The sequence below is a fragment of the Equus quagga genome, chromosome 5, assembly GCF_021613505.1.
Source record: "Equus quagga isolate Etosha38 chromosome 5, UCLA_HA_Equagga_1.0, whole genome shotgun sequence".
Lineage (NCBI taxonomy): Eukaryota > Metazoa > Chordata > Mammalia > Perissodactyla > Equidae > Equus > Equus quagga.
Genome location: NC_060271.1, coordinates 83,594,483 through 83,618,376, shown reverse-complemented (window position 1 = coordinate 83,618,376; position 23,894 = coordinate 83,594,483). Strand labels below are relative to the sequence as shown.

At 43.2% G+C, this 23,894-nt stretch overlaps 1 protein-coding gene across 5 annotated transcripts in view; it reads left to right on the top strand.

Annotated features, from left to right (window-relative positions):
* Positions 1 to 1,483, top strand: part of MEIS1 (Meis homeobox 1) — a 133,186-nt gene extending 131,703 nt beyond the window's left edge. For 3 of the 5 annotated variants that reach the window (XM_046662672.1, XM_046662671.1, XM_046662673.1), the window contains exon 12: positions 1 to 1,483. This exon is cut by the window's left edge and continues 39 nt beyond it. In XM_046662672.1, the coding sequence (XP_046518628.1) occupies positions 1 to 245 (245 nt within the window). In that variant the 3' untranslated portion in view covers positions 246 to 1,483. The other 2 variants (XM_046662674.1, XM_046662675.1) reach the window with 1 other exon arrangement.
* Positions 1,484 to 23,894: the final 22,411 nt, after the last annotated feature.

The window sequence follows — 23,894 nt, the reverse complement described above, 5'->3', positions numbered from 1 at the left end:
GTCCAATGGGTGTGAGTATGGGACAGCCAAGTTATACCCAACCCCAGATGCCCCCCCATCCTGCTCAGCTGCGTCATGGGCCCCCCATGCATACGTACATTCCTGGACACCCTCACCACCCAACAGTGATGATGCATGGAGGACCGCCCCACCCTGGAATGCCAATGTCAGCATCAAGCCCCACGGTTCTTAATACAGGAGACCCAACAATGAGTGGACAAGTCATGGACATTCATGCTCAGTAGCTTAAGGGAATATGCGTTGTCTGCAATGGTGACTGATTTCAAATCATGTTTTTTCTGCAATGACTGTGGAGTTCCATTCTTGGCATCTACTTTGGACCAAGGAGCATCCCTAATTCTTCCTAGGGACTCTTAAAAAGCAGGAAATACCAACCGAAGTCAATTTGGGGGACATGCTAAATAACTATATAAGACATTAAGAGAACAAAGAGTGAAATATTGTAAATGCTATTATACTGTTATCCATATTACGTTGTTTCTTATAGATTTTTTAAAAAAAATGTGAAATTTTTCCACACTATGTGTGTTGTTTCCATAGCTCTTCACTTCCTCCAGAAGCCTCCTTACATTAAAAAGCCTTACAGTTATCCTGCAAGGGACAGAAAGGTCTGATTTGCAGGATTTTTAGAGCATTAAAATAACTATCAGGCAGAAGAATCTCTTCTCGCCTAGGATTTCAGCCATGCGCGCTCTCTCTCTCTCTCTCTTTTTCTCTCTCTCTTTTCCTCTCTCTCCCTCTCTCTAGCCTGGGGCTTGAATTTGCATGTCTAATTCATTTACTCACCATATTTGAATTGGCCTGAACAGATGTAAATCGGGAAGGATGGGAAAAACTGCAGTCATCAACAATGATTAATCAGCTGTTGCAGGCAGTGTCTTAAGGAGACTGGTAGGAGGAGGCATGGAAACCAAAAGGCCGTGTGTTTAGAAGCCTAATTGTCACATCAAGCATCATTGTCCCCATGCAACAACCACCACCTTATACATCACTTCCTGTTTTATGCAGCTCAAAAACATAGACTGAAGATTTATTTTTAATATGTTGACTTTATTTCTGAGCAAAGCATCGGTCATGTGTGTATTTTTCCATAGTCCCACCTTGGAGCATTTATGTAGACATTGTAAATAAATTTTGTGCAAAAAGGACTGGAAAAATGAACTGTATTATTGCAATTTTTTTTTGTAAAAGTAGCAGTTTGGTATGAGTTGGCATGCATACAAGATTTACTAAGTGGGATAAGCTAATTATACTTTTTGTTGTGGATAAACAAATGCTTGTTGATAGCCTTTTTCTATCAAGAAACCAAGGAGCTAATTATTAATAACAATCATTGCACACTGAGTCTTAGCGTTTCTGACGGAAACAGTTTGGATTGTATAATAACGCCAAGCCCGGTTGTAGTTGTTTGAGTGCAGTAATGAAATCTGAATCTAAAATAAAAACAAGATTATTTTTGTCATGCTGACTCCACTGCTTGAAAAATTTGTTTACTGTCCCCCAAATTTTTAATGATTAATGCAGTGAATATAAAAATTAATTTTAGCACCCTAAGACATACATGTATTTGAAAACGTTAACCACAAAGTAAATTATTTAATAATAGTCACTGATTTCTTTAAGCTGACTTAATGAACTCCTAATATCAGCAAATTTAAGGCCTAAGGGCATTAAACTAACTGTAGACTCAGATTACATCCAAGAGAATTACTCATCTAACATCAGTGAAATTATTCTTGCGTATAATGGCAAACCCAAGTACAGAGTTAACTCTTTTACTAAGGATGTTACCTAGGAAGAGCAGTATATGTTTATTAGGAAATTAACTACATGAATTGAAGAGACCAGACTTCAAAATCTAATTTTTATAAATATGCTCTATGTTCTCATTGGATAAAACTGGTTATTAACCAATTTTCCAGAACAGCTGTACAGAGTTTCTGCATGGCAGCCAGCTAAATGGTACAAAATAACATGTTTAAACTGGAATAGCTTATAATTTTATTTAAATAAAATTGCTCCTATAAAAAGTGCTTCCCAAAGCTAAGGAAAATATACAAATATTTTAATTAAGGCAAATTCGTTTTTCAAAATCAGCCTTGTAGTAGTGATTGCTTGGGACAGAAAGGATGGGTCGGAGGAGAGCGTCTTAAACTCAAGTCTGACATTCAGGCCCATGTCACCCTATAAACCCGCCCTGAGCAATTCTATTTTCTATTTGAAAAGAGAAACCAGCTGTGGGTTGGGTTTACTAGGTGACTTGTGATTGACTGACTCACCTGCCGAGCAGCAGGGCGCACTCTCACCTTTTGTTTATGGGGCCTTGTTTCTAATCACGTGGATGCCCAGAAAGAAACCGGGGTCAGCCCGGTGCAGCCTCCCGATGTAGAGCCCTCCGCCCCCCCCCCCCCCCCCCCCACCCCGTATATGGGCGTGTTTAAATTTCCCATTTGGACCCGATGGCAATTCTTCGCCTACATAAATAGTCCATATTCGTGAAGTAATTCTCTTTTGATGGGTGGTTACTAGCAGTTAACAACCATTTATTTACTTTAAAAATTAATAATAAACTTTACAAACTAACCTTCCATTTGCCCCTCCTCCCCAGTACAGGCCTGGGTTAGTTGGTTATGTTCGGCCTTTATTCCTGAGGAAGCTCTTGCTGGTTGGGGGAGAGAAAGAAAAGGGAGGAGGTGGGGGGTGGGGAGAGAAAGAGAAAGAGAGCGAGAGACTAGGAGAAGGAGAACCCTACACGTGAAGAGGAATTAGGAAATATGGAGACTATGAAGAATCAAGAGCATTAGTGTCCAGTGAATTAGAAAAGATAAAACAAACTGTGTGCTTTGCCTGTGTTCCCCCCTCTGTGTGAGGGTTTTGTGAGAGCCTTGCTCTCCGCAGGTCCTTTTTTTTCCCTGCCTCGACACCCCCACCTCCCCCTGATGCTATTTTAGCTTTTCCTCTTGTAAATTTCAGAGCCAGCTCTGAGCTTATTGAGGACACTTATCCGAAAGAGGGAAATAATAGAGGTGCTGAGAGTGTTTTTGATGTTGCTTAAAAGGCAAAAACAAAACGCCCTCTTCTAAACAAGGGCACACAAGTGTACCTGCTTTTTATTTTTATTTGGGGGGGGGGCGCTGGCTGAATGAGACTACTTTTTAGTATAATTTAAATATTTTCCCCCAAAATTAAAAATATTTTACCCTATCATATTCAGTCAGCTGTAATTATAACACATTCAAAATGAATAATATGCCTTGACAGTACTTTTATTGTTATTGTTCATTGCATGATGTTCGACGGCTTTAGAAGCACAGGAAAGAGAAGTAAACGCGCTACAAATGGGGAATTACCCTCGTTTAGCATTAAAATTCATTTAGATAAAATTGCCACAAACATTTAAATGGGAAGATTAGTTCCCCCTCACGCCTTATTGCACTCGCTCAATGGTTCCGTTAAGAACATTTTACACGTTGGAAATTCCGTCTTCTCGGACGGCTTGCTGTTTCCTAGTTACCCACATTCAAAGCAACGGCAGCAGCAAAGGCAGCCGCAGCAGCAGCAGCAGGAAAAAAAAAAAAAAAAGTTTTGGCAACTGGTCTGCAATTCATCGGCTGCTGGCCCCAGCCCCCCTCTGCCCACAGAGTTCTGCCCCCCACCTATCACCTTTCTCCACCCGACCCCCTCTCCTCCCATTATGTAATTTGCAGTCTTGTCCTCGAGGAAACAAGTTGCTTACTTGTATAGTATTTGTATATAATGTTAAAATACAAAGAAATATCAAGAAGCCGTGCCTCTCCTGATCTCGCCTCTCCCCCTTCTGCTCTGAACTGAGGGTTTAGTTTGAAAGTGCTGAGTTTCTCACATCTCCTATTCTCAGCCCACAAGGCACGTTTTTTGGCTTTCTTTTCTGCCAGGACATTTCCAGGAAATTCGCCACTGACTCTTGCATGTATTAGAAACGTGTGAAAGAATTAGTTTGAAACGTCTATGCAACGTCTAGTTTCTCCTTCTCCTTTTCTTCTCTCTCCCTCCCTCCTTCCTTCCCCCTCTCTCTGCCTCCCTCTTTCCTCTCTCTTACTCCCACCTTCTTCCCCCTCTCTCCCCCTCCCTTCACAGAGCCGCAAGAAAAGAAGAATGTCGGCTTCGACTGCCATCTTTTGGGGATTTGGAAAAACGACTCGGTAGGAAATGGAGGGAGGCGGAGGCGCGGGGGGTGGGGGGGAAACCCCCTTATTATCCTGTGTCGGAACTGGCTCCCTTAATCTGATGCTTAAATATTTGATGTGGAAAAATTACCCATAAAATTAGTTACTAACAATTTCAAATTGAAATCACTTATCGAATTATAAACGCATTAAAGCTGTATGGATGGTATTAGGAGTTCCTCGGGAGGCAGCGGGTGTCTCCTTGCAGTGCGCCGGGCCGGCGAGTTTCGCCCTGGGGAGAGGCACCCCCGCGGAGCCCGGGGAGGGCGGCGCGGAGCTCCGGGCGCCGGGGTCCCGGCCGGGGGGACCGAGCGGTGGGCCAGGTCCGGGCGGAGGCTCCAGCACCCTCGGCTCGCGGGGGCGGGGAGAAGGGAGGGGAAGGAGCGGCTGTGGGAGGCTCCGACCCCGGGGCAGAGGCGCCTACCAGGAAACTTCGTAGTGAAATCGAAAGATTCTAAAAAGGAAAAACACAAGCCCTACCAGTCTCCTGCCACCCGCGTCTCTCCCGCGGCGCGCAGACTCGGCGCTCCGGGATCCTTGCTGTGCGCAGCGCCCCCCAAGTCTGCGGGCCGGGGGCACCAGGGCAGATGCCTCGGTTTGGGCCCTGCGCCCAGAGAGAAAATCCCGGCAGCTGCGAGGAGTCCGCCCCCCCACACCCCCGCACATGGCTGTCCCTGCGTCCCACCGAGCACCGCGTCCTGGCCTGGGCCCGGTGCAAGGCGGACAGGTCTGTGCTCAGAGCCCAGAGCACCTTGGGGGGCGACTCTGGCACCTTCAATAACCTCCTACCTCTTCCCCACCCCAACACAAAAGTCAAGTCTAAGGGGGATGCTGACTTCGTCTCTGGAGACGAGGCGATCCTGGGTCTGCACAGGTTTGGAGAGGCACCACCGGGGGCACTCCAGCCCCCTTCCCTCGGAGCCGCTTGAGGGTGCTTTGTGGTGGACTAGAGGCTTCTTGATGAACTCTGTTCCCAAGTCCCACGGCGGCTCTGGGGCCGCGACTCCGAGAGCTTGGGGCCCCGGAGGGCACTTGGGCACCGGCCCAGCGCCCGCCAGGCGGACTGCGAGTGCCGGGGTCTGGAGCGCAGCAGGGAGCCGTGGGCAGCGCCCCGACGCCTAAGCAGAGCTCCTCAGGATCTCTTTAAACTTTCCGCTGCCTTTCGAATCCCAGCAGGCCCTCGGCCCTTGTGAAGGCAGGAAAAACATGACTTGCTGCAAAGCCGAGGTAGGCGCTTGGCCGCCGGGTGGAGTGGCGTGGAATCGGGTAATGGGGCGCCCTGCCCGGCCCGGCGTTTCCCCCGGTCTCACACCCCTCTCCCGTGCCACCCCGCACCCCCTTGACTATTAAGCGGCCCACAGCACTCAGGGCGGCCAGGCGCACAGTTACACGAGGCTGGGAATCCCAGGGCCCGAGAAAGAGCGGTGAGGGAGAAAGAGTGGGGTATCGCCCCTTGGGGGAGACGGCTGACGGCGGGAGGGGGGAATTTCCCTTTTTGGCCCAATCTGCCCGCCAACGCATCTGTAACATTCTCACCCAAGGCGGAGCTGAAAGGAAAAACAAACAACATATTGAGCAATCAGTTCGCTAACATTTGAGCTTTTAAGAGTCTTTGCCCTAAAAATGGATACGCTGGGGGTCCCGGTGGAGAGATAAGGGGCGTTTTAGGGTCTCGGGTCTGGCGACCGCGCGCCTGGAGCGCCCCTCCGCGCGCTGCCTCCTGCCAGCCCGGCGCGCTCAGCCCACCGCGGGGGAACCAGGCGGTGAAGCCCTGGAGAAAAGGGATTTAGTTTTAAGCCAGTCTCTCATCGATCCGGTCGGTAATTCCTACCCCTGCCCACTCGCAGACACACTCACCTCTACCCTAAAGCATTAAGTTCATTACGCGAGCAATGATCTTAATCTCCAGGCGGAAAACGAGTCCCGGGACCTTGCCGATTGGGGAAGCGGTGAATCGAGTCACCTGCTCCCGCGCTCTCCCGGCCGGCTCCTCCGGGGGGCCTCGAGTGGCAGGGCACGCTGCGCAGGGGTCCTTCTCTCCACGCCGGGGCGTGCCCGGCAGGGGTCAGGAACCCTATGTCTGCTTTCTTCGGGTTGGCGACCTTCTCGAAGGGTGGGATTGTGCTCGCTCGCTTTCCTCCTCCCCTCCCTTCTGCTTTTCTTCCAGGACCCCCCTCACACCTCCGCGCTCTCTTTCTCCTCCCTTCCCCCAAAGTGGCGAGTTCCCCTTCTCGTGCGAGTGTCCCCAGGCTCTCCACACACCCCTAACCCCCCTTCCCCGCAGCCACAGGTCCCGCAATGCAGTCGGGGTAACCCATCGCCTTTTCGCGCCTGCCTACTTCACCCACCACCCTGGACGTAAGTGGGTGGGGATCGCTCAGTAAGGCCCTGTGGAAGCCACTTGCTGAGGGCATCCCGGGGCTTTAAACAACTGGTTCCTCCATGTAGGGGAGATCCCTGCACCCACTGATAATTCCATTTCAAAGAAACCCAGCAAAGCGGCAAACACCCCTTGCAGCCGCCTGCTCCCCCTCTCCACCCTCCTTGGCATCGAACAGCGTCTGGCACCGCGGGGAGATGGAGGCGAGCCACGCGCCCCCGTCTTTACTGGCCGACTCAAGAGGCGCCAGCTTGTTCTGGAGACTCAGTTTCCACTGGACAATCGTGAAAGCGGGGAAAACACATCGCAATGGCTGTGGCAATCCACGTTCCCGAGGCCCCCCCCCCCCCGCCCCCAATCTTATTTCCAAGACGTTCATTTTCGGGTAGTCCTAAACTGTGAACAGCGAGCTTTGTGTGTTATCTACTGGGGGTGGGGATGGGAGCGGAGGAGACTCCCGCCGCCCGCTCCGGTCTTTAATGTCTGAAATAACGAAATGCCTGTGTGGCAGCTGCTGCTAGAGCCAAAACTAACTCTTTGGAAGACGGAAAAGAGTGAAAGGCAAAGAAAGACTGTTCATTTTTTTTCCTTTGGTGCCGTTTGGGATGTCATCTGTTTCCTTGGCGACTGTGTTCAGCCCCCGGAGCCCCTGGGCTCCTGGATTGTTAGGGGGGAAAAAGCATGCTATTTCTGCACCGTCATTTATCACTGTCACCGCATAATGATTCCCCTTGCAGCCCCTTATTGATGTTTGTAATTGCATTATCTCATAAAGGAGGATGATCAATGAAACCGAGCCGTGCATTCTGGGGTCAGAGGAAGCCAAAGTACTGTTTGTCCCCTTTAATACAACAAGTACTCATTATCTTTAGGTCTGCATTCAAAAAATGATCTGATCTGGGGCTGACCCTGTCGGACGTCCCAACACTTTTTAAAACGGGGTTTGTGTAACCTTTTGCTTAAATGCTAAATCAAGTACCTGTCTTGCATTTCAACGAAACAAGATGCTAAAATTGAATGGGAAAAGGGTTTCTTCTTTTCTTTTTCTTTCTTTTTTTTCCCCCCTGGGAGGGGTGCGAACGTCTGAAGACGCACGCGATTTTACATTGCAACTGCTTAGTGATACGCCACCCCCATCAACAAGGGACCCAAGTTGTCTAATGAGTGAAAAAATTGGGGGCTAGGGGGAAAAAGGTACCTGGGAGCATTTAACAAGGTCGGTACTAAAAGATCAGAATAAAACCACATCCGATTTAATTAATAAGAGCTATAAACTGAAATAATTCCCCATGATTCTGCCCTTGCCTCTCCCTTTTAGAGAGCCATATCTCTTCGGTTTAGATAAATGACTTTTGTGCTTGTTCGATTCTGACAACAACAATAACTAAATCAGTTGCACACTCTGAATCTAAAATCGTCTACAAACTCCAGCAAATAAAAAGAAGTTCATTTGTCTATTAAAGCAAGTATTTAGTTGAGCAGCAATATCCCAGTAACATTGAATGGAGTTCATGTAATCCCATGAAAATCAAGTCACCTTGTTGCACTGAAGTAAATGAAAAAATACAAAGGAGGAAAGGTCCAAGTGTAATTGTAAACTAAATGCATTATTGGACTGTCACAGTGCAAACGTGATTGTGTGGCTGGGATGGAGACAGTGGACCTCAATTTAGCTCATGTGTAACTTAAAGATTTTAGAAAGGAAACAAGTATCCCAGTTTTGGTTATCATTTTAATTTGTAGAAGGAGGAGAAAAGGAGACAGTTCGAATTCATCATTTCAGTAAATTAGGGTGAATAATTCCCTCAAAGACAAAATTAAGCAAAAGCTTATTTTAAACATTGCAAGGCTATATTACCAAAAAGAAAACTTTCCAGTCTTCTGAAGATGAATTCTTTCATGTTAATAAGACTACCCCTCCAAAAAGAAAGAAAGGACTAAGTCCAGGTGTTTATTTTAAAAGTTCTAGAAATAATTTCTAAGTTAACAATATAAATCAATAGTTTAAATGAGAAGATCTGAATGAAAAGCCTTCACCATATGAGAAAGTGAGTAGTTACATAAAATAGAATGTGTTCCCGATAATCTGACACCTTAACGTAAAATTCTAAATCAAAAGATAACAAAACAAAGGGCTAAAATATCCCCACTTGGAAAAAGAACTTTAATGATAAAGCTCAGAAAAGTTTTAAGTGTGTATGACCATCACTTAATTTTTCCCTAGAAGGCAGATTCTTCTAAAAAGTATTATTTTCCAGAAACACTGTCAAATCACTTTGAAATAATATATGTTTTGTATTATTTAAATGTTCTGGCACTTTTGTTCTTTGAAAATGCTCACACTGAAATGGATATGCAGCCACGCATATATTTAATATAAATGGTATCTTGTCGTTAACATAAAGTATTAAAGGGAAAATAACTTTGGGCTTTGTCAGTTGAGATAGAATTTTTTAGCATAATACTCTGATTTTCAAAACACACAAATGAAACCCCTTGCCTTTAACCAATCAACACAAGGCTTTCTCTTATTTGGTTGGGGATCTGGCATACGGACGTTTTCTATTTTTAATATTTAGTGTTATAGCCCACGGTTAAAATAATGAAAAATTAGTCTCGTTTCAGAAATTATTTATTTATGGAACGAACATGATTAAAACATAAACACACACACAAACTGCAGCTGCAATAGGAAAAAAAACTTGATTTACGGTTATTAAATCTTTGATCGCCATGTTAATGTTTCTTTTTCTACCTTTCATTTGCATTTTAATCTATCGAATCTTTACAATTTTGCTGCCTCCTATTTCAATGATTGATTACAGATCTGAAATAAGAAAAACCAAGCCTAGCTTTTCTTTTTCCTTTCTTTTCTTCGCTTTCTTTTTTCTTCCCCCCCCCCCCTCCCCCCCCCCCCCCCCCCCGCGTCTTCCCCCTGGGTAGATATCTGAAACTTTCTCTCAATGCTAATGTAGACAGGACAAATTAATTCTGCTCTTTTAAATGTCAAAGATATAAATAAAAAATGTTTTCTGTCCCAAACGTGAATATTTTCCCAGCCGCTTGTTTTCGAGTCGTAAAAGATCATCCCAGCAAAACGCAATTAACAGCGACACACACACGCACACGCACACACACACAGGGCGGCGTGGATTTTTTTTTAGAAAAGACGTGTTGTTTGTGAGTTAAAGAAAGGTGAGAAGTTCATTGTCCCTTCCCCACCAGTAGCCTGGCCTGGCTTCTCTCTCACACACTCAGAGATCTGGTCTCGGGTTCTATCTGTGATCAAGTCACACAAACAAACAAAAACAAGCCTCGTGGGGGCTTGCTGTGGTTAAGTTGATTTCTTGAGACCAGCAGTATAAAGACAAAAGGGGAAGCGATGCAGGTCTGTTTGTTTTCTTTCCCCTGCCCCTTCGCTCGTTTCCCCCTGCACGCCCTCCCCCATGTCTCCCGCGCCGCGGATAAGACGGTCATTTGCTGACCGGTTGGCCCGTACGCGTCACTTTTCGCGCTGGCGTGAAAGCAAGTGTGGCGGTGGGTTTGGAAGGCGCCGGCCGGAGTAGGCTGGACTCATCCTCCCAGCGGGGATCAGGGCCTCTGGGGCTCTGGAACCCTCTGGCCTCAAACAGATTGTACCCCCCCGCTTGGCTGGAGGTCGAGGCCAAGCACCTAAGTGTCGCGCGGAGGCGGCGAGCCCCAGGTGTGAGAGCTGGGGCCGGGTGGGCGTGAGCGCAGGCTCTCCCGCAGCCGGCGCGTCTGGGAACCAGAAAACAGCGCCCACCCTCTGCGCCCCAGCCCACCTCCGCGTCTGCTCTCCCGGGCCGAGCCCCCTGGTTGGGCTTCAATGCCCACAGACGCGGACGAGCCAGGAGTTGAGCGAGGACCGACTTCTCAGGCGGGTCCAGGCTGCTGGCGCTCGCGTCCGCGTGTAGCGCGCTGTGCCCGGGCGGAGGGCGAGCCGGGAGAAGTCCGAGGGAGGGGATCACCATCTCCGAAATCCCTGCGTGGGCACAACCACCACCAAGAATTGGCGTGCGGGCGTGAGAGGTAGAACTAGCCCAGGCAGAGTCTCTCCAACTCGGCCCTTGGACTCTGTGCGCACCCAAGGGCGTGCCCACTGCGGGGGCACAGACCATCTTCTCCAGGCCCTGCCACCCGCAGTCCGCCTTGCTGTCTTTCTTCTAGAGATCCCAAGGGTGGCTGCAGCGAGGCGGCCGATCTTCATTCATGTGGACCCACAAGGCGGTTAAAAGAGGGAAGGGAAGGGAAAAGACATTGGATCCGGGCCGACCCTTTGTCTTGAAGCAGATTAGGCAGCCCAGAAATAAGAAGGAAAAACAGAAAGTCTAGACAGGAAAACTTATTGTGTTCACAAAATATAAAAATGAACCGAGCAGTGTGGTACCTCAAGGGGTGAAGATGGATCCTCGTAGACAAGTGGGAAGACAAGACCGGGCAGATTTAAAGTGGAAGAAACGGCAGATTATTAAGAAAGTAATAGTAAGGTGTCCCATACACTACGGTTTTATTGTTGGGTAGTAACTACCCGATTTATTTATTGCCAGGGCTATATAATAGAGATAATGACCACAAACTCAAGATAAATTCCTGGGTGCCCAGCCGGACAATTCTTTTTTATTTAGGAGAGCGAGTCTGAAAGGTGAGCCTCATCTCGTCCCCTCCTCGAAGATCCGTCTTGCTTTCTGCCACGTTATAAGCATGACATGCAAATAAATAAGTGCTGCTGGGTTTGTGTGGGAAGGCCTGCAGGATTTATTTCAGGTGAGAGAGGAACATACACCGAATATGAATTTCCACAGGAGCTGTGGAGTGATTCCTTCCCTCTCTTTCCCGGCTGCCCTCTCCTCCCGGTCTCCCTCCCTCTCTGTGGGAGCAGAGAGCGTCCCCTGATAAAAACATTAATGTGTCATGTCTCAACTCCCTATTCTTTGACATATAGGTCTGGGGAGGAATGAGGGGCAATGAAAAATGCAAAATGTATCCCCAAAGTAGGTTGCTGGGACCGCTTAAAGAGATTCCTGCCGACAAAGGGAAGGATGAGTTGTAATTATGACTTCCAGTAGGGGGGCGGTATAGGAAGTATGTTAATATCATTTTGAAAAATGCAAAATGATGTAAAAAGTTTGCCGTCCCGGATCTGGTATGAGCCCTCACCAGCTGGACAGATCCCAAGGGGAGCCTCCTGACTCTTGGGACCTGCCCGCCTTTCTTGGCCCTCAGTTTCTCTCCGTCGAGCGGGTAAACAATCTTATAGTCAGGTGATGGAATTACAGATGACCTTGCCGGTTGACCACCAAGGCCAGAAGGGAGCGAGCGGCCTCAGGTGTTGACTCCATCTGATGCAATGGCTGCAGTAATAGTCACCAGGCTGGCCTCTAACAAGGCGGCCTCCGAGAGCTTCTCTCCCCCCACCTGTGCTCTGCGACAACTCAGGCAGACCGGAGCCAGCCAGGATGCAGTCAGCATGGTCTTCCGAGATTCTTTCTTCTTCCTCGTATTTGGGTAATATTCAGACATATAGTGTTTCAATCTCACAACAACCACTTATATTCAGAACTTCCTTTGATCTCTGTTTGGCCAGGAAAAAAACACCTGACGGTGAACTTCGATGAAAAAGAGAGAGGCGCAGAGGCAACGGGAGGGGCAGTGGAGTGGGGTGAGGGAGAAAGGCGTGCATGGGCGGGGCGGGAGATAGAGACCTAGAGGCAGAGAGAAGTAGAAGGTGGGGGGTAAGGAGAGAAAGCAGAGAGCGAGCTGGGAGACGGAAGAAAAGAGTCTGCTTCTGTAATTTGGTGGTTTGTGTGAGGGATGGTATTATGAGGCTGAGAACGAGGACAGTCCTCGTCAATCTTTTACAATATTGGTGTCATTCAAGCACAACTTTATCTTTGAACCAGAATATCTGTTTCAATGATTTCCATAAGCACATAAATTATAATCTTCAGAGCCTTCAATATTTCTTTCGGTACTTTATTAAGTGTTATTGCAGAGGCCATTTATGAAGTGAATGATTCAACTTTTAATCTTCTGAACATTAAAGTGTATTCCTCTGAGTTTCCTTTTCCAAATCATCTGAAATAACAAAAAGAAACTAAGCTCATTACACGAAAAAGTGACAAGCGTTTTGCTCTCAGCCTGGCAAGTTGCCTTACTCACTTCAAAGGATGATAGACTAATTGTTTCCAGAGTTTATAAGTAATTAAGCTATTATTCGGGAGAATTTATGTAACAGTTTTATTCACCATAGAACTTTCCAGTTAGAATAGCCAGAGACAAGTCTTCAAAAAATACCAAGATTTTAATAATTAAAAAGCCTGCCCTTCTTGTTAACAATGAAAACTATTTTTATTTTTAAAAGCATTGGAAAGTGTAAACAAATATAGTTTTCTTCCAGAGTGTGTGATAGGTGGAGGTCATTATGTTTAATTAAGGCTAAAAGGAAAATGAATGTCTAACAGCTTCCAAAGATTAAAACATCGGTAACTATCAAGTTAAGTTTTAAAAAGTTAATTTTTGAAATCATTCAGCTCTATTCATCTAAATACGTCAGGCAGGAAAACATATATAGTGTCTTTGTAGAATTTCACATGGATAGTCAAAAAACAAATAATTTTAGCATTTTAAATCTTTTGCTGCCTAGACAATAAGAATTAATGCCAAGGAATGCTAAGTGTGTGAGTTTCTCCAATTTTGCGATAGAGAAATGTACTTATTCACCCTTTGATTAAAATAAAGAGAATACTTTAAAAATCTTTTCAAATATATTAAATTAAAACAAATATTATTTCTATATTTCAGCTCATGTTTGTCACTTTTAAATAATTAGATTTACCCTAAATGAAACTATTCATTAAAGGAAAAAGTAAGGATTTAAAAAGGAAGCGATGAATTATTTTATAAATTTCAGCAAAATATATGACATTTTAGTTTAACAGACATATTATTTATATATGTAACTATTTACTATTTTAATATATTTTTTCCATCAAGATAGCATCGGCTTTTTTTCTTTGCTTTAGAAAAAGCCTGTTTCGTTGTCACCTGAAGAATTTAAAAACCAATAGAATTTTCATGTTAGAAGGAAACATCTTTGAAGAATAATAACAAGATATAAATGTGAAAATTCAAGTAAATGACTTTAAAATCTTATCTGAAGTAAAATAAATTTTCTGGAAGTTGTTTGCAAAAAATTAGAGTGTGAGCTGGTTTGATATCCACTTCCCTCACCATAAAAAGTAGGAATTGGCTGTAAGACTTACTATAAGGGGTGAAATCTCAGCATAGAAAAATATTTAAGACATAGCCACCTGTTTCAAGTAAAATTCCTCCAAAGGAAAAGTCTGGAATTTGCTGGAAATTGTGCATAAAATGTTCTGTATGATTCAGGGTCAGTGTTGTTTTGTGCAATCTGTGTAAACTGTTGCAATTTAGATCTGTCATTGTGTTATGATGTCTGATTCATTGTTTGCGAGACTATACTTTCTTTATTCTAATGGACTAGTATTGCATTATTAAAAACAAGTACTAAAGCACCCTGGTTAGCAGTAATGCAATCCCAATTGTCTAACACCGGGCGATAATTGACCTTCTGGACACCAGGCACACTTGGATTCACTTTAGGACACTTAGCTGTTTAAACTGACTTCATTACAGAAAGACAATGGTGACTTTGTTGCAAGTGGCACCTGCAGTGTTTCACACAACACATGGGCTATACCTTGCCAAGACAGCCAGCATCATGATTCACACCAGAGCAGGAAGTCAACTCTAGGCAAATTTTATAATATGAAATATGCTGTTATGATTAAGGAGGAGTGAATTCTTTTTGCACATCCCTCCAAAGTCTTAAGGAGATGATTAGAAGCCTGTTTTCTGATTTCCTTACTGCAAAAATATTGCCATATGAAGGGGTGCTGCAATCACTTTATGTTGAAATTTAATTGTTAAGGATTTTATGGTACGTTGAATTCAAGATGTCCATAATAATGCAGTCCAGATAGAGAAATACTGTTGTTTCCTGCCTACGCGCAAGTTAAAAAGGGTCCTCTAGTGGAAAGGCTTAATGGTGGTGGGATGGGGGGTGCTAAGTCAGTGACCAGATTTCTAGGTACTCTGCTTAGTAATCCCAACTCTATCACTAGAACACAATGTAATTTATCTTCCATGGATCTTTTTCCTAATCTCTAAGTGATATTAATATATTTCTGCTTTGTAAATCATTTTGCACCGTAGAACATGGTAAGAGATTACTTTAGATTCTATTGAGTATAACAATAAAGTCCCTCTCTCAAAGAGCTCTAGATTTTTCCTAGAGAAGTCCTGAGTCATAAGGGAGTATTCCTCTGTCCTCAAAGTTCTAAGGGTCTCTTAGAATTCTGAGATGCTTTCCTTTGATGTTCCCTGCCTGGCCACCAGAAGTAAAATGACTGTGATTTCTTGTTCTAAAGCAGTTGCTGAGAGTAATTAATACCTTTATTGATTAGTTGCTTCACAGAAATAAAAGGTGACTTTTCTACCAATGACTGGACAGTGATGCAGGAGACTGAAACAATGTGCCATACTCCAAAGAGAGGAGAGATGGCCGCTGACTAGAGCACCTCCCCCTTTCATGAAAAAATCCACAGATTTACTAGTTTTCATTTAAATTTTGTGGTGTTCTAGTTTGGCTCTTGCCTTAAATCCTCGTGTCTCCCTAAAATATTACATCGAATTGTTTTTAAGACTGAAAAAGTCCTTGTGTGTGCATATGTGTGTGAGTTCCAAAATCTTGAGCATGTGCTGTGCCCTGAGCAGCGAGCAGGACACAGGGGATCCTGAGATTAACAGGACGTTGTCTCGGCTCTCAAGAGTTCATTGCGGGCTAGCGCTGATAACAAAACCACCGTCCCAACCCATAGGAATCTACACAGGTGCTGTGGGAACACAGAAGTTAAACCGACAACCTGGAGGAAGGGAGCCCCTGAAAGCCTTCGTGAGGGGCTGAGGTGGGGAGGAGTAGAGATCCGGACAGGTTTTTATATCCAGGTTCAACCAAGAAAACAGAGACACTCTGAGTGTATAAGGGGGAAGAATTTAACCCAGGGAATTGGTTACACGGGGCCAGAAGAGGCTGGGAAGGCAACCAAGTGGCAGCGAGGCAATCCAGAGCCGAGCAAAGGCTCTCAGTTGCTCCACGGTGACTAGAGGAACGGAGGGAGCAGGGAAGTTCCCAGACTCCAGGGCTCAGGGTCCCCTGGTAAAGGATGTAACCAGGCCAGGCATGTCTAGCAGGAGCTGGAGCTATGGAGGAGATAAGAGAGAGAGAAATAATTCTGGAGTCTTTGCTTTCACTCTCATCTGTCACCAGTACTTCCTTTTGGCTAAACCAGGAAGAAACCAGCTGACATGGAACCTGGGAAACACAAGATCAGCCCTCCTGCAGTATAGAGCAGAGCAAGGAATAGTTTTGAAGGCAGACAGTTCCAGGATCAACACAGCTTCTAGGCAGATGTTACCCTCCCATGGTCTACTTAATTTATTTTTCCAAATGAAAAGTATTATTGATAATTTCTGAATGTACTCATTTGGGAATGTTGAAGGAGGAGAAAGATATTCCAGGCAAGGGCACTGAGTTGAGACAGTGGCTTACCTAGAAAATAGCCAGTTTGCCGGTGTAGTTGGAGCAAAGGGGCAGGAGGACGACACTGTAAGACATGAGTTGAAAATCATATCAGCTAACGTTGTGAAATAACCAGTGGCTTCTGTAACAGCTCGACTTGTTAACAACCATTAACCCCTAGAGGCCAGGGTAATACAGATTAGAAGGGTGAACACTGCAAAAACAGAGAGAAAGGTCTCCATACAGGTGAGTGCTGCCCATCAGCTACTGGCATTCCTGCAAAGGAGCCCAGGCAGCCTCCTTGATGGCTTTCCATTAATTTATACTGTTGTTTGAATCAGGCACAAATCCAGTGGGGACCTCCATCCAGTCATTTTCGTGAACAAATTAGAAATCTTTCACTAATCCCAAAGAGACATCCTTGTGGCCACTTTGGTGTTCATAGGGCTAAATCAAAGATTTTTCTCTACTCCCACATAATAGGAATTCCTCAATCCATGACCTCACAGATGTCAACCTCATGAAGGATAGTTTGAAAGACGTAGGGCTAGAACTAGGGAGATAAGAAAGCAGTAAGGAAGCTGTTGTGAAAATAGTGGGGACTAGGGATTGAGAGTGATAAATAGGAGAAGATATTTAGGACACAGCAGGCTAGTACGGATGTGAGCAATGAGGTATAAAGAGAAGATGAAAGCAATGGCATGGTCTCTGGTTTGAAAAATTGGGCAGATTGTGGTTCCATTTTCTGGGACAGTAACTTTAGAAGAAGGAGCATATTAGAAAGAAAGATGATAACCATGTTTTAGACGTTTTGAGTTTATGATACGTATAGGTTATCAACATAGAGGTGCCCATTAGAAAGATGAAGACATGGGTCTGCATTTTAGTAGTGAGGTCAGGGCTGGAGATAACGATTTGGGAGGAGCCATTGGAGTAGATGAGCTCATCCAGGATCTCTTTCAAGAAGTTTATAGTTTCAAGGAGATAACTCCTCACAGCTGTTAGAATGACTATTATCAACAAGACGAGAAATAGTAACAAGAGTTGGCAAGGATGTGGAGAAAAGGGGGCCCTTGTGCACTGTTGGGGGGAAGGTAAATTGGTGCAGCCACCATGGAAAGCAGTAGAGAGGTTCCTCAAAAAGTTAAAAATAGCATTACCATATGATCCAGCAATTCCACTTCTGGGTATTTATCTGAGGAAAATAAAAACACTAACTTGAAAAGATATATGCACTCCCATGTTCATTGCAGCATTACTTACAATAACCAAGATATGGGAACAACCTAAATGTTCACTGACGGATGAATGGATAAAGAAAATGTGATATGTATATACAATGGAATATTATTCAGCCATAAAAAAGAATGAAATCTTGCTATTTGTGGCAACATGGATGGACCTTGAGGGCATTATGCTAAGTGAAATAAGTCAGAAAGGGAGAGACAAATACTATATGATCTCACTTACATGGGGAATCTAAAAACAAAACAAAATAAAACAAAACCAAGCTCATTGATGCAGGGAACAGATTAGTGGTTGCCAGAGGGGGAGGTGGGGAGTGGGCAAAATGGGTGAAGTGGGTCAAAAGGTACAAATTTCCAGTTATAAGATAAATAAGTCACGGAGATATAATGTAAAGCATGGTGACTATAGTTAATAATATTATATTGCATATTTGAAAGTTGCTAAGAGAGTAGATCTTAAAAGTTCTCATCATAAGAAAAAAAATTCTGTGAAGATGGATGGTGACAGATGTTAACTAGACTTATTTTGGTGATCATTTTGCAGTGTCTTCAAATATCAAATAATCATGTTGTATACCTGAAACTAATATAATGTAGTATGCCAATTATGCCTTAATGAAAAAAAAAGAAGTTTATGGTGAAGGAAAGGCAAGAAGTAGGGCTGTCATAAAGGGATACATGACGGAGAACATAGGTGATTTCAAAGATGGGAAAGACTTGTACATATTTGTATACTGAAGAGAAAGAGGAAGAAATGTTGAAATTCTAGGAGAGAGGTGTTAAATAATGGAAAGAGCCATTATATGGGGAACTGAGCTGTGAATCAGCAGTGGGATACCCTAGTCTCCAAGACTGAAGGCAAGTGATGGACACAGTTGTATGTCCAGGTGGGGGATGGTGTTTGGGACAGTTCACACCTGATAATCTTAACTTTCTTTTTGGAGATATGGTAGTGATGTCATTTGATGAGAATGAGGTGGAGGACGGTAACCACGTTTTTGCACTGCAAGTCCCACATCCCACCTGGGAACCCCCTCAGTCCTGGACAAACCAGGAAGTATGGTTGCCACAAGGATAGGAGAAAGGGAAAGAGCTTGAGGGAAATGTTAAATGTTAACATCACAATGCAAAATGGGAGAGGCAGCTGCCTGGAAATGCAAAGCTTGCTGGCCAGCATCAAGGACTTGGATGGAATTGGAGACCAAGAGGCAGCATTTTGTGCATGGCTGTGTGATTTTCTTCAGCAATGTTTAAGCTTGTGGGCTGTTTATCCAGGAGACGGTGTGTTAACTCATCCCGACGTGTATTTGGAGGACTTTTGCAACCCAAAGTGTGCAGTATCTGAGGTCTCATCCTGGGGGTAGAAAACGGTGAAGCTCAGTGGCAAGGTTGCCAGAAATAGTCCCTGTTAGGTGGAGGATTTTGCTGTCAGTTGTGCACAACATCACTCTTTCTTCATGTTTACATAATTGACAAACAGCTGAGTTACAGCATTCCACAACATCTTGAGGCTCCTGAAATATAGACATCTATTCAGAATTTATCTTCTCTCTAGAAAACTAACTTAGAGATTGTAGCTATTAAGCGATGTCTTGTGATACGAAGCAGGGAGCTAAAGGTCCTAAACCGGCATCATCTCTTGCTTCCTAGTTGCAGGCTCTATCCACATGCAACGGGAATATTTTGCCTTTGTCATTGACTAAATTATATACTTATATACATGGGAGTATTTTCACCTGTTGTTGGTTATAGAAAAAAGAAAAAGGTAAATATGTGGTTGTAGAGCTGGTAACACGGCAAATGGGGTAATGAGCTCCCATAAGTAGACTCAAGTAAATATCTGGAATATTGCCTTTTCTTTTTGGAATAAATGAAATTGGATAGCTCCCAAATAGGTAAAGAGGTGTTTTGTTTAAGTTTTGCCTGATAATTAGAACAAAGTAATACCTCTTAACTTACAGCATGGAACAGAAATAGAGCATAAGGGGAATCTAAGCGACATGAATTTGGTGAGAATCTGAAACTCAGTTTGGGTTGGGGCAGGTGCTCAAATTTTGTCTGTAATTGGATGCAGCTTGGCTCAAGACTCCGCATGAATGGACTGAGGCTTCAGGCAACAGGAGTGTGATGGGCTCAATTGTGTCCCCTGCTAAATTCATATGTTGAAACCCTAAACCTCAGTATCTCAGAATGTGACTGTATTTGGAGGTGGGGTTTTTAAAGAGGTAATTAAGATAAAATGAGGCTTTGGGGGCAGGCCCTAATCCAATATGATTGGTCTCCTTAAAAGAAGATAAAATTTGGACACAAAAAGACACCAGGGAGGGACACACGGAGGAAGCACCATGTGAGGACACAGGGAGAAGGCGGCAGTCTGCCAGCCAAGGAGAGACGCCTCAAAAGAAATAGCTTGATTTTGGATTTCAGGCCACCAGAACTGGGAGAAAATAAATTTCGGTGTTTAAGCCCCCAGTCTATTTTGTTATGGGAACCCTAGCAAATAAATACAGGGAGATTTAGAGCGTGGTTCCCTCAGTGGTCTAGGAAATAGCAGATGCATCAGTTTTTCTTTTTTAATATAAAAACTAACCCAGCAGATGTCTGCTAAGAAAATCCTGCATTTCCCTCCACTTATTTATTTAGGAAATATTTATCAAACACTTAGCAGTGCTTACCGTGGGAGGTAACTTCATCACTCTGCTCCTGGACTTTTCTGAACCTCATTCATCTCCTAGGGTATCCATATCTGCATGAACTCTATCGGAGTCATTTTTTAAATACAGTGTGTTTCAAATGACAATACTGTACTTTTTGTGAAGTTTGGTTGTGGAGTCTGTAGGCAGCATTTTCATTATGTGTCATAGGAATTAAACCTGCATGTGAGCCCAAAGGTTAAGTCAATGATTTTACTCCCTTCATTACTGTGAAATTTAGGCCAGTCATCCTATCTGGTTAATTCTCTTTAGTATTTAGAATATCTCAGCTTGATTTTAATGTTTGGCACTTTTAATTAAAAATGATTTTCTAAAATCCTCCTAGGCATATGATGTTGACAGGAGAATCTCCACGGCATCGGGTTGTGTGTTTCTGTGAATAATATGTTGATATCAGATTCTGCCGAAAATGTTGCAGAAGACCAAAAACAGATCTGACATTGTTTTGTGAACCTGCTGCCTTAGAATAACCTGTCCTGATATGTAAAGTCTGCTTTAGAAAGAATGGCAGGTAATGCACTTGCACCTGTTGTGAGCAGCACGATGGTCATGAAACGTTTGCCTCCTGTGAATTCTCCTGGTCATTGTTCTTGGGAATAATATGGGAGATTGGGAAATGGGAAATCTTCAGAAGGAAGTCTAGCCTTCTCATTGACTTATTGTGTGAATTTGGTGAAGTAATCGTCGTGAGCGTCAGTTTATTCACCTGTAACACAGGGATGAATTCTTTCTTCCAAGTCTACCTTATAGGTGTTTGTGGGAATGAAATTAAATAATGAATGTCTCTGTGGCACTTTTTTAAACATACCATACATATTTAAATCTTATCATTACTGCATCCCCGCTAAATGGTTTAACTTAATGATCTTTTTACATTGCTTTCTCACATCTAAATGAAACAGTCCCTGGCCTCCCTTCAGGGGTGAAAATCACAGTCAATATGAGGATTTCTTGTTCGATAAGGGTTCCCAGAAGGACTCATGGTTCCGCCAGATTTCAGGGAGTGTCTATTGAAGCTTGATGTTGACTTTTGTTTTCAATCTTACATTAGACAGTGCTTTTTTTCCTACTCATTTCCTCAAGATTTAAATTTTTATAGCCAGTCAAAGATGTGAATGCTACCTCAAATGGAAGCCCTCCAGAACCTAATGTCGAGTTGCATGCAATGTATGGGAATATGTCATCTCAAACTGCGATGCGAAAAACTCCTTTCCTATGGCTGCCCTTCTGAAAGCTTGTCCACTTCCCAGGATTTCTGATTCCAGCTGTGCTGTAGAACACGTTTTTTTTCTGAATAGAAGAAATAAAGAACATAAACCTCCATCGTTCTGTATTAGCAAATCATTACTAGAACCCCACATGTAGCTCTCAGTTCCTGTATCGGGACATAATTGAGTGTCCACTAAATGTCAAATAGTTCCCATAAGATGCTGCTTTTGAATTCAAATTATAGTCTGGAGAATGGTGCAAACCATCCAGATTTTTTTACGATGACTACCAGGAGGGTGGGAAAACTGGAATGTATGTGTGTCTGGGGAGGGAATTGAATTATCATTGTTGTCATTGCTGGAGCTGGAAGTTGGGCGTCAACTTAGGACTTAAAATTTTAAAAACTCTTTATTATGTAAAAATTTCAAACATATACAAAAATAGAGAGACTGGTACAACAGATCCACGTATCCATCACCCAACTTCAAGAATTAGAATTATCAACATTTTGCTACTTTTGTGTTATCTGTTTCCCCCTTTTTCTTACTCTCTTATTTTTTCTGGAACATTGTAAATCAAACACCAGATACCAGGTCTTCTCACTTTTAAAAACTTCAGACTATATCTTTAACTAATAATCACTATATTTTGTGGTAGTTTTTAATTTTTAAATATATTTTTAAAATAACTTTTTATTTTGATTTTCAATTTTAAACGTATAGAAAAGTTGCAAGTGAAAACTTTCAATTTTAAAGTTATAGAAAATTTGCAAGAATGTACAAGGAACTCCTGTAATTCTTTAATCGTTTACCTAGACATCACTAACTGAATACATTTTGACTTTTGCGTTATCATTCTCTCTCTTTCTCTTTCATATAATGTATAATCTTTTTCTGAAGGCTTTGAGATTGAGTTGGTGACGTTATCCCCCTTTACTACTAAATACTTCAGTGTGTGTGTTCTAAGAATAAGGACATTTTCATACACAACTACAGAATAATTATTAAAACCAGGAAATTTAATATTGATGCAATACTGTTATCTAATCCACAGTCCTTATTCAAACTTCATGAATTGCCACAACAATGTCCTTTATATTATTATTTTTTTCCACTGGGAAAGACTTGCCCTGAGCTAATATCTGTTGCCAATCTTCCTCTCTCTCTTTTTTTTTTCCCCTCCTCAAAACCCCAGTACATAGTTGTATATTGTAGTTGTAGGTCCTTCTAGTTCTCATATGTGAGCTGCTGCCACAGCATGGCAACTGACAGATGAGTGGTGTGGTTCCTTGTCTGGGAACCCAACCCAGTCATCGAAGCAGAGCACGTCGAACTTTAACTACTAGGCCATCAGGACTGGCTCAACTTTATATCATTTTTTTTCCTGATCTAGAATCTAATCCAGGATCATACATTACATTTTTCTTGTCATCTCTCTTTAGTCTCCTTAAATCTGGAACAAAAAGTTCCTCTCTCTTTCTTGGTCTTCCTTGACCTTGACCTTTTTGAAGAGTACAGACCAGTTATTTTGGTGGAATGTCCTTCAGTTGATGTTTGTTTGACATTTCATTATGATTGGATTCAGGTTATGCTTTTTTGGCAGGAGTACCATAGAAGAGATGAAGTGCCCTCCATCCATGGTATCAGCTGGCACATGATGTCTGTTTGTTCCAATATTGGTGACATTAACTTTGTTCACTTGATTAAGGTGTTGTCTGCTAAGGGGGAGATAGTTTGAGATTATTATGTAAATATCCTGTTCCTCATCAAGCTTTTATTCACTGGTTTCCACATCCATTGAGGATCTTCTAACTCCATCTTTTTAATATATTTGTTAATTGGCATTCTATTGTAAAGAAGAGCTTTTCCTTTTTCTGCTTGATTTATTTGTTCATTTACTTTGTATCAGTATGGACTAACAGATTCTTATTTTATTTAATAGGTGCTGCTTCATTACTACATTTTTTATAAAATTATAAATAATAATTTTATAAAATTATAAAATTATATTAATAATTAATTAATTAAAAAAATTAAATAATAATTTTATAAAACTATAAAATTATAAAATAAAAATGCCATTCAAATGTCTCAGATTTGGTCAGCGAGAGTCCCTCCCACTGCCTCCTGTGTTTTTTTGATGCATCTTAATGGAGGCTTAACTTGGTACCTTCCATGGTGAAGTGGAGCCTGGGCTTGGCAATTCTCTTCACTTGTACAGCATCCAGTAGCCATGGGAACAATAGATTTTCCATCCAAATCCTCCAAGTCCCCAGCACATCCCTGGAATGAGCCAGTGTGGTCAGTGGAGGAGAATTGAGGAGCCTTAGTGCACTCAGATAGGGGAAAAGTCTGTTGATAGCCTCTTGTTTTGGGCCCCTGATTGTGGCTTTTGCAGAAAGTGTTCCCCATGAAAAAGTCGAGCAACGGGTTTTCTAATTTCTGGCTTCTCTCTAAAACAGGTTTCTTGAGCCAGTTAATTGAACATAAATTACAA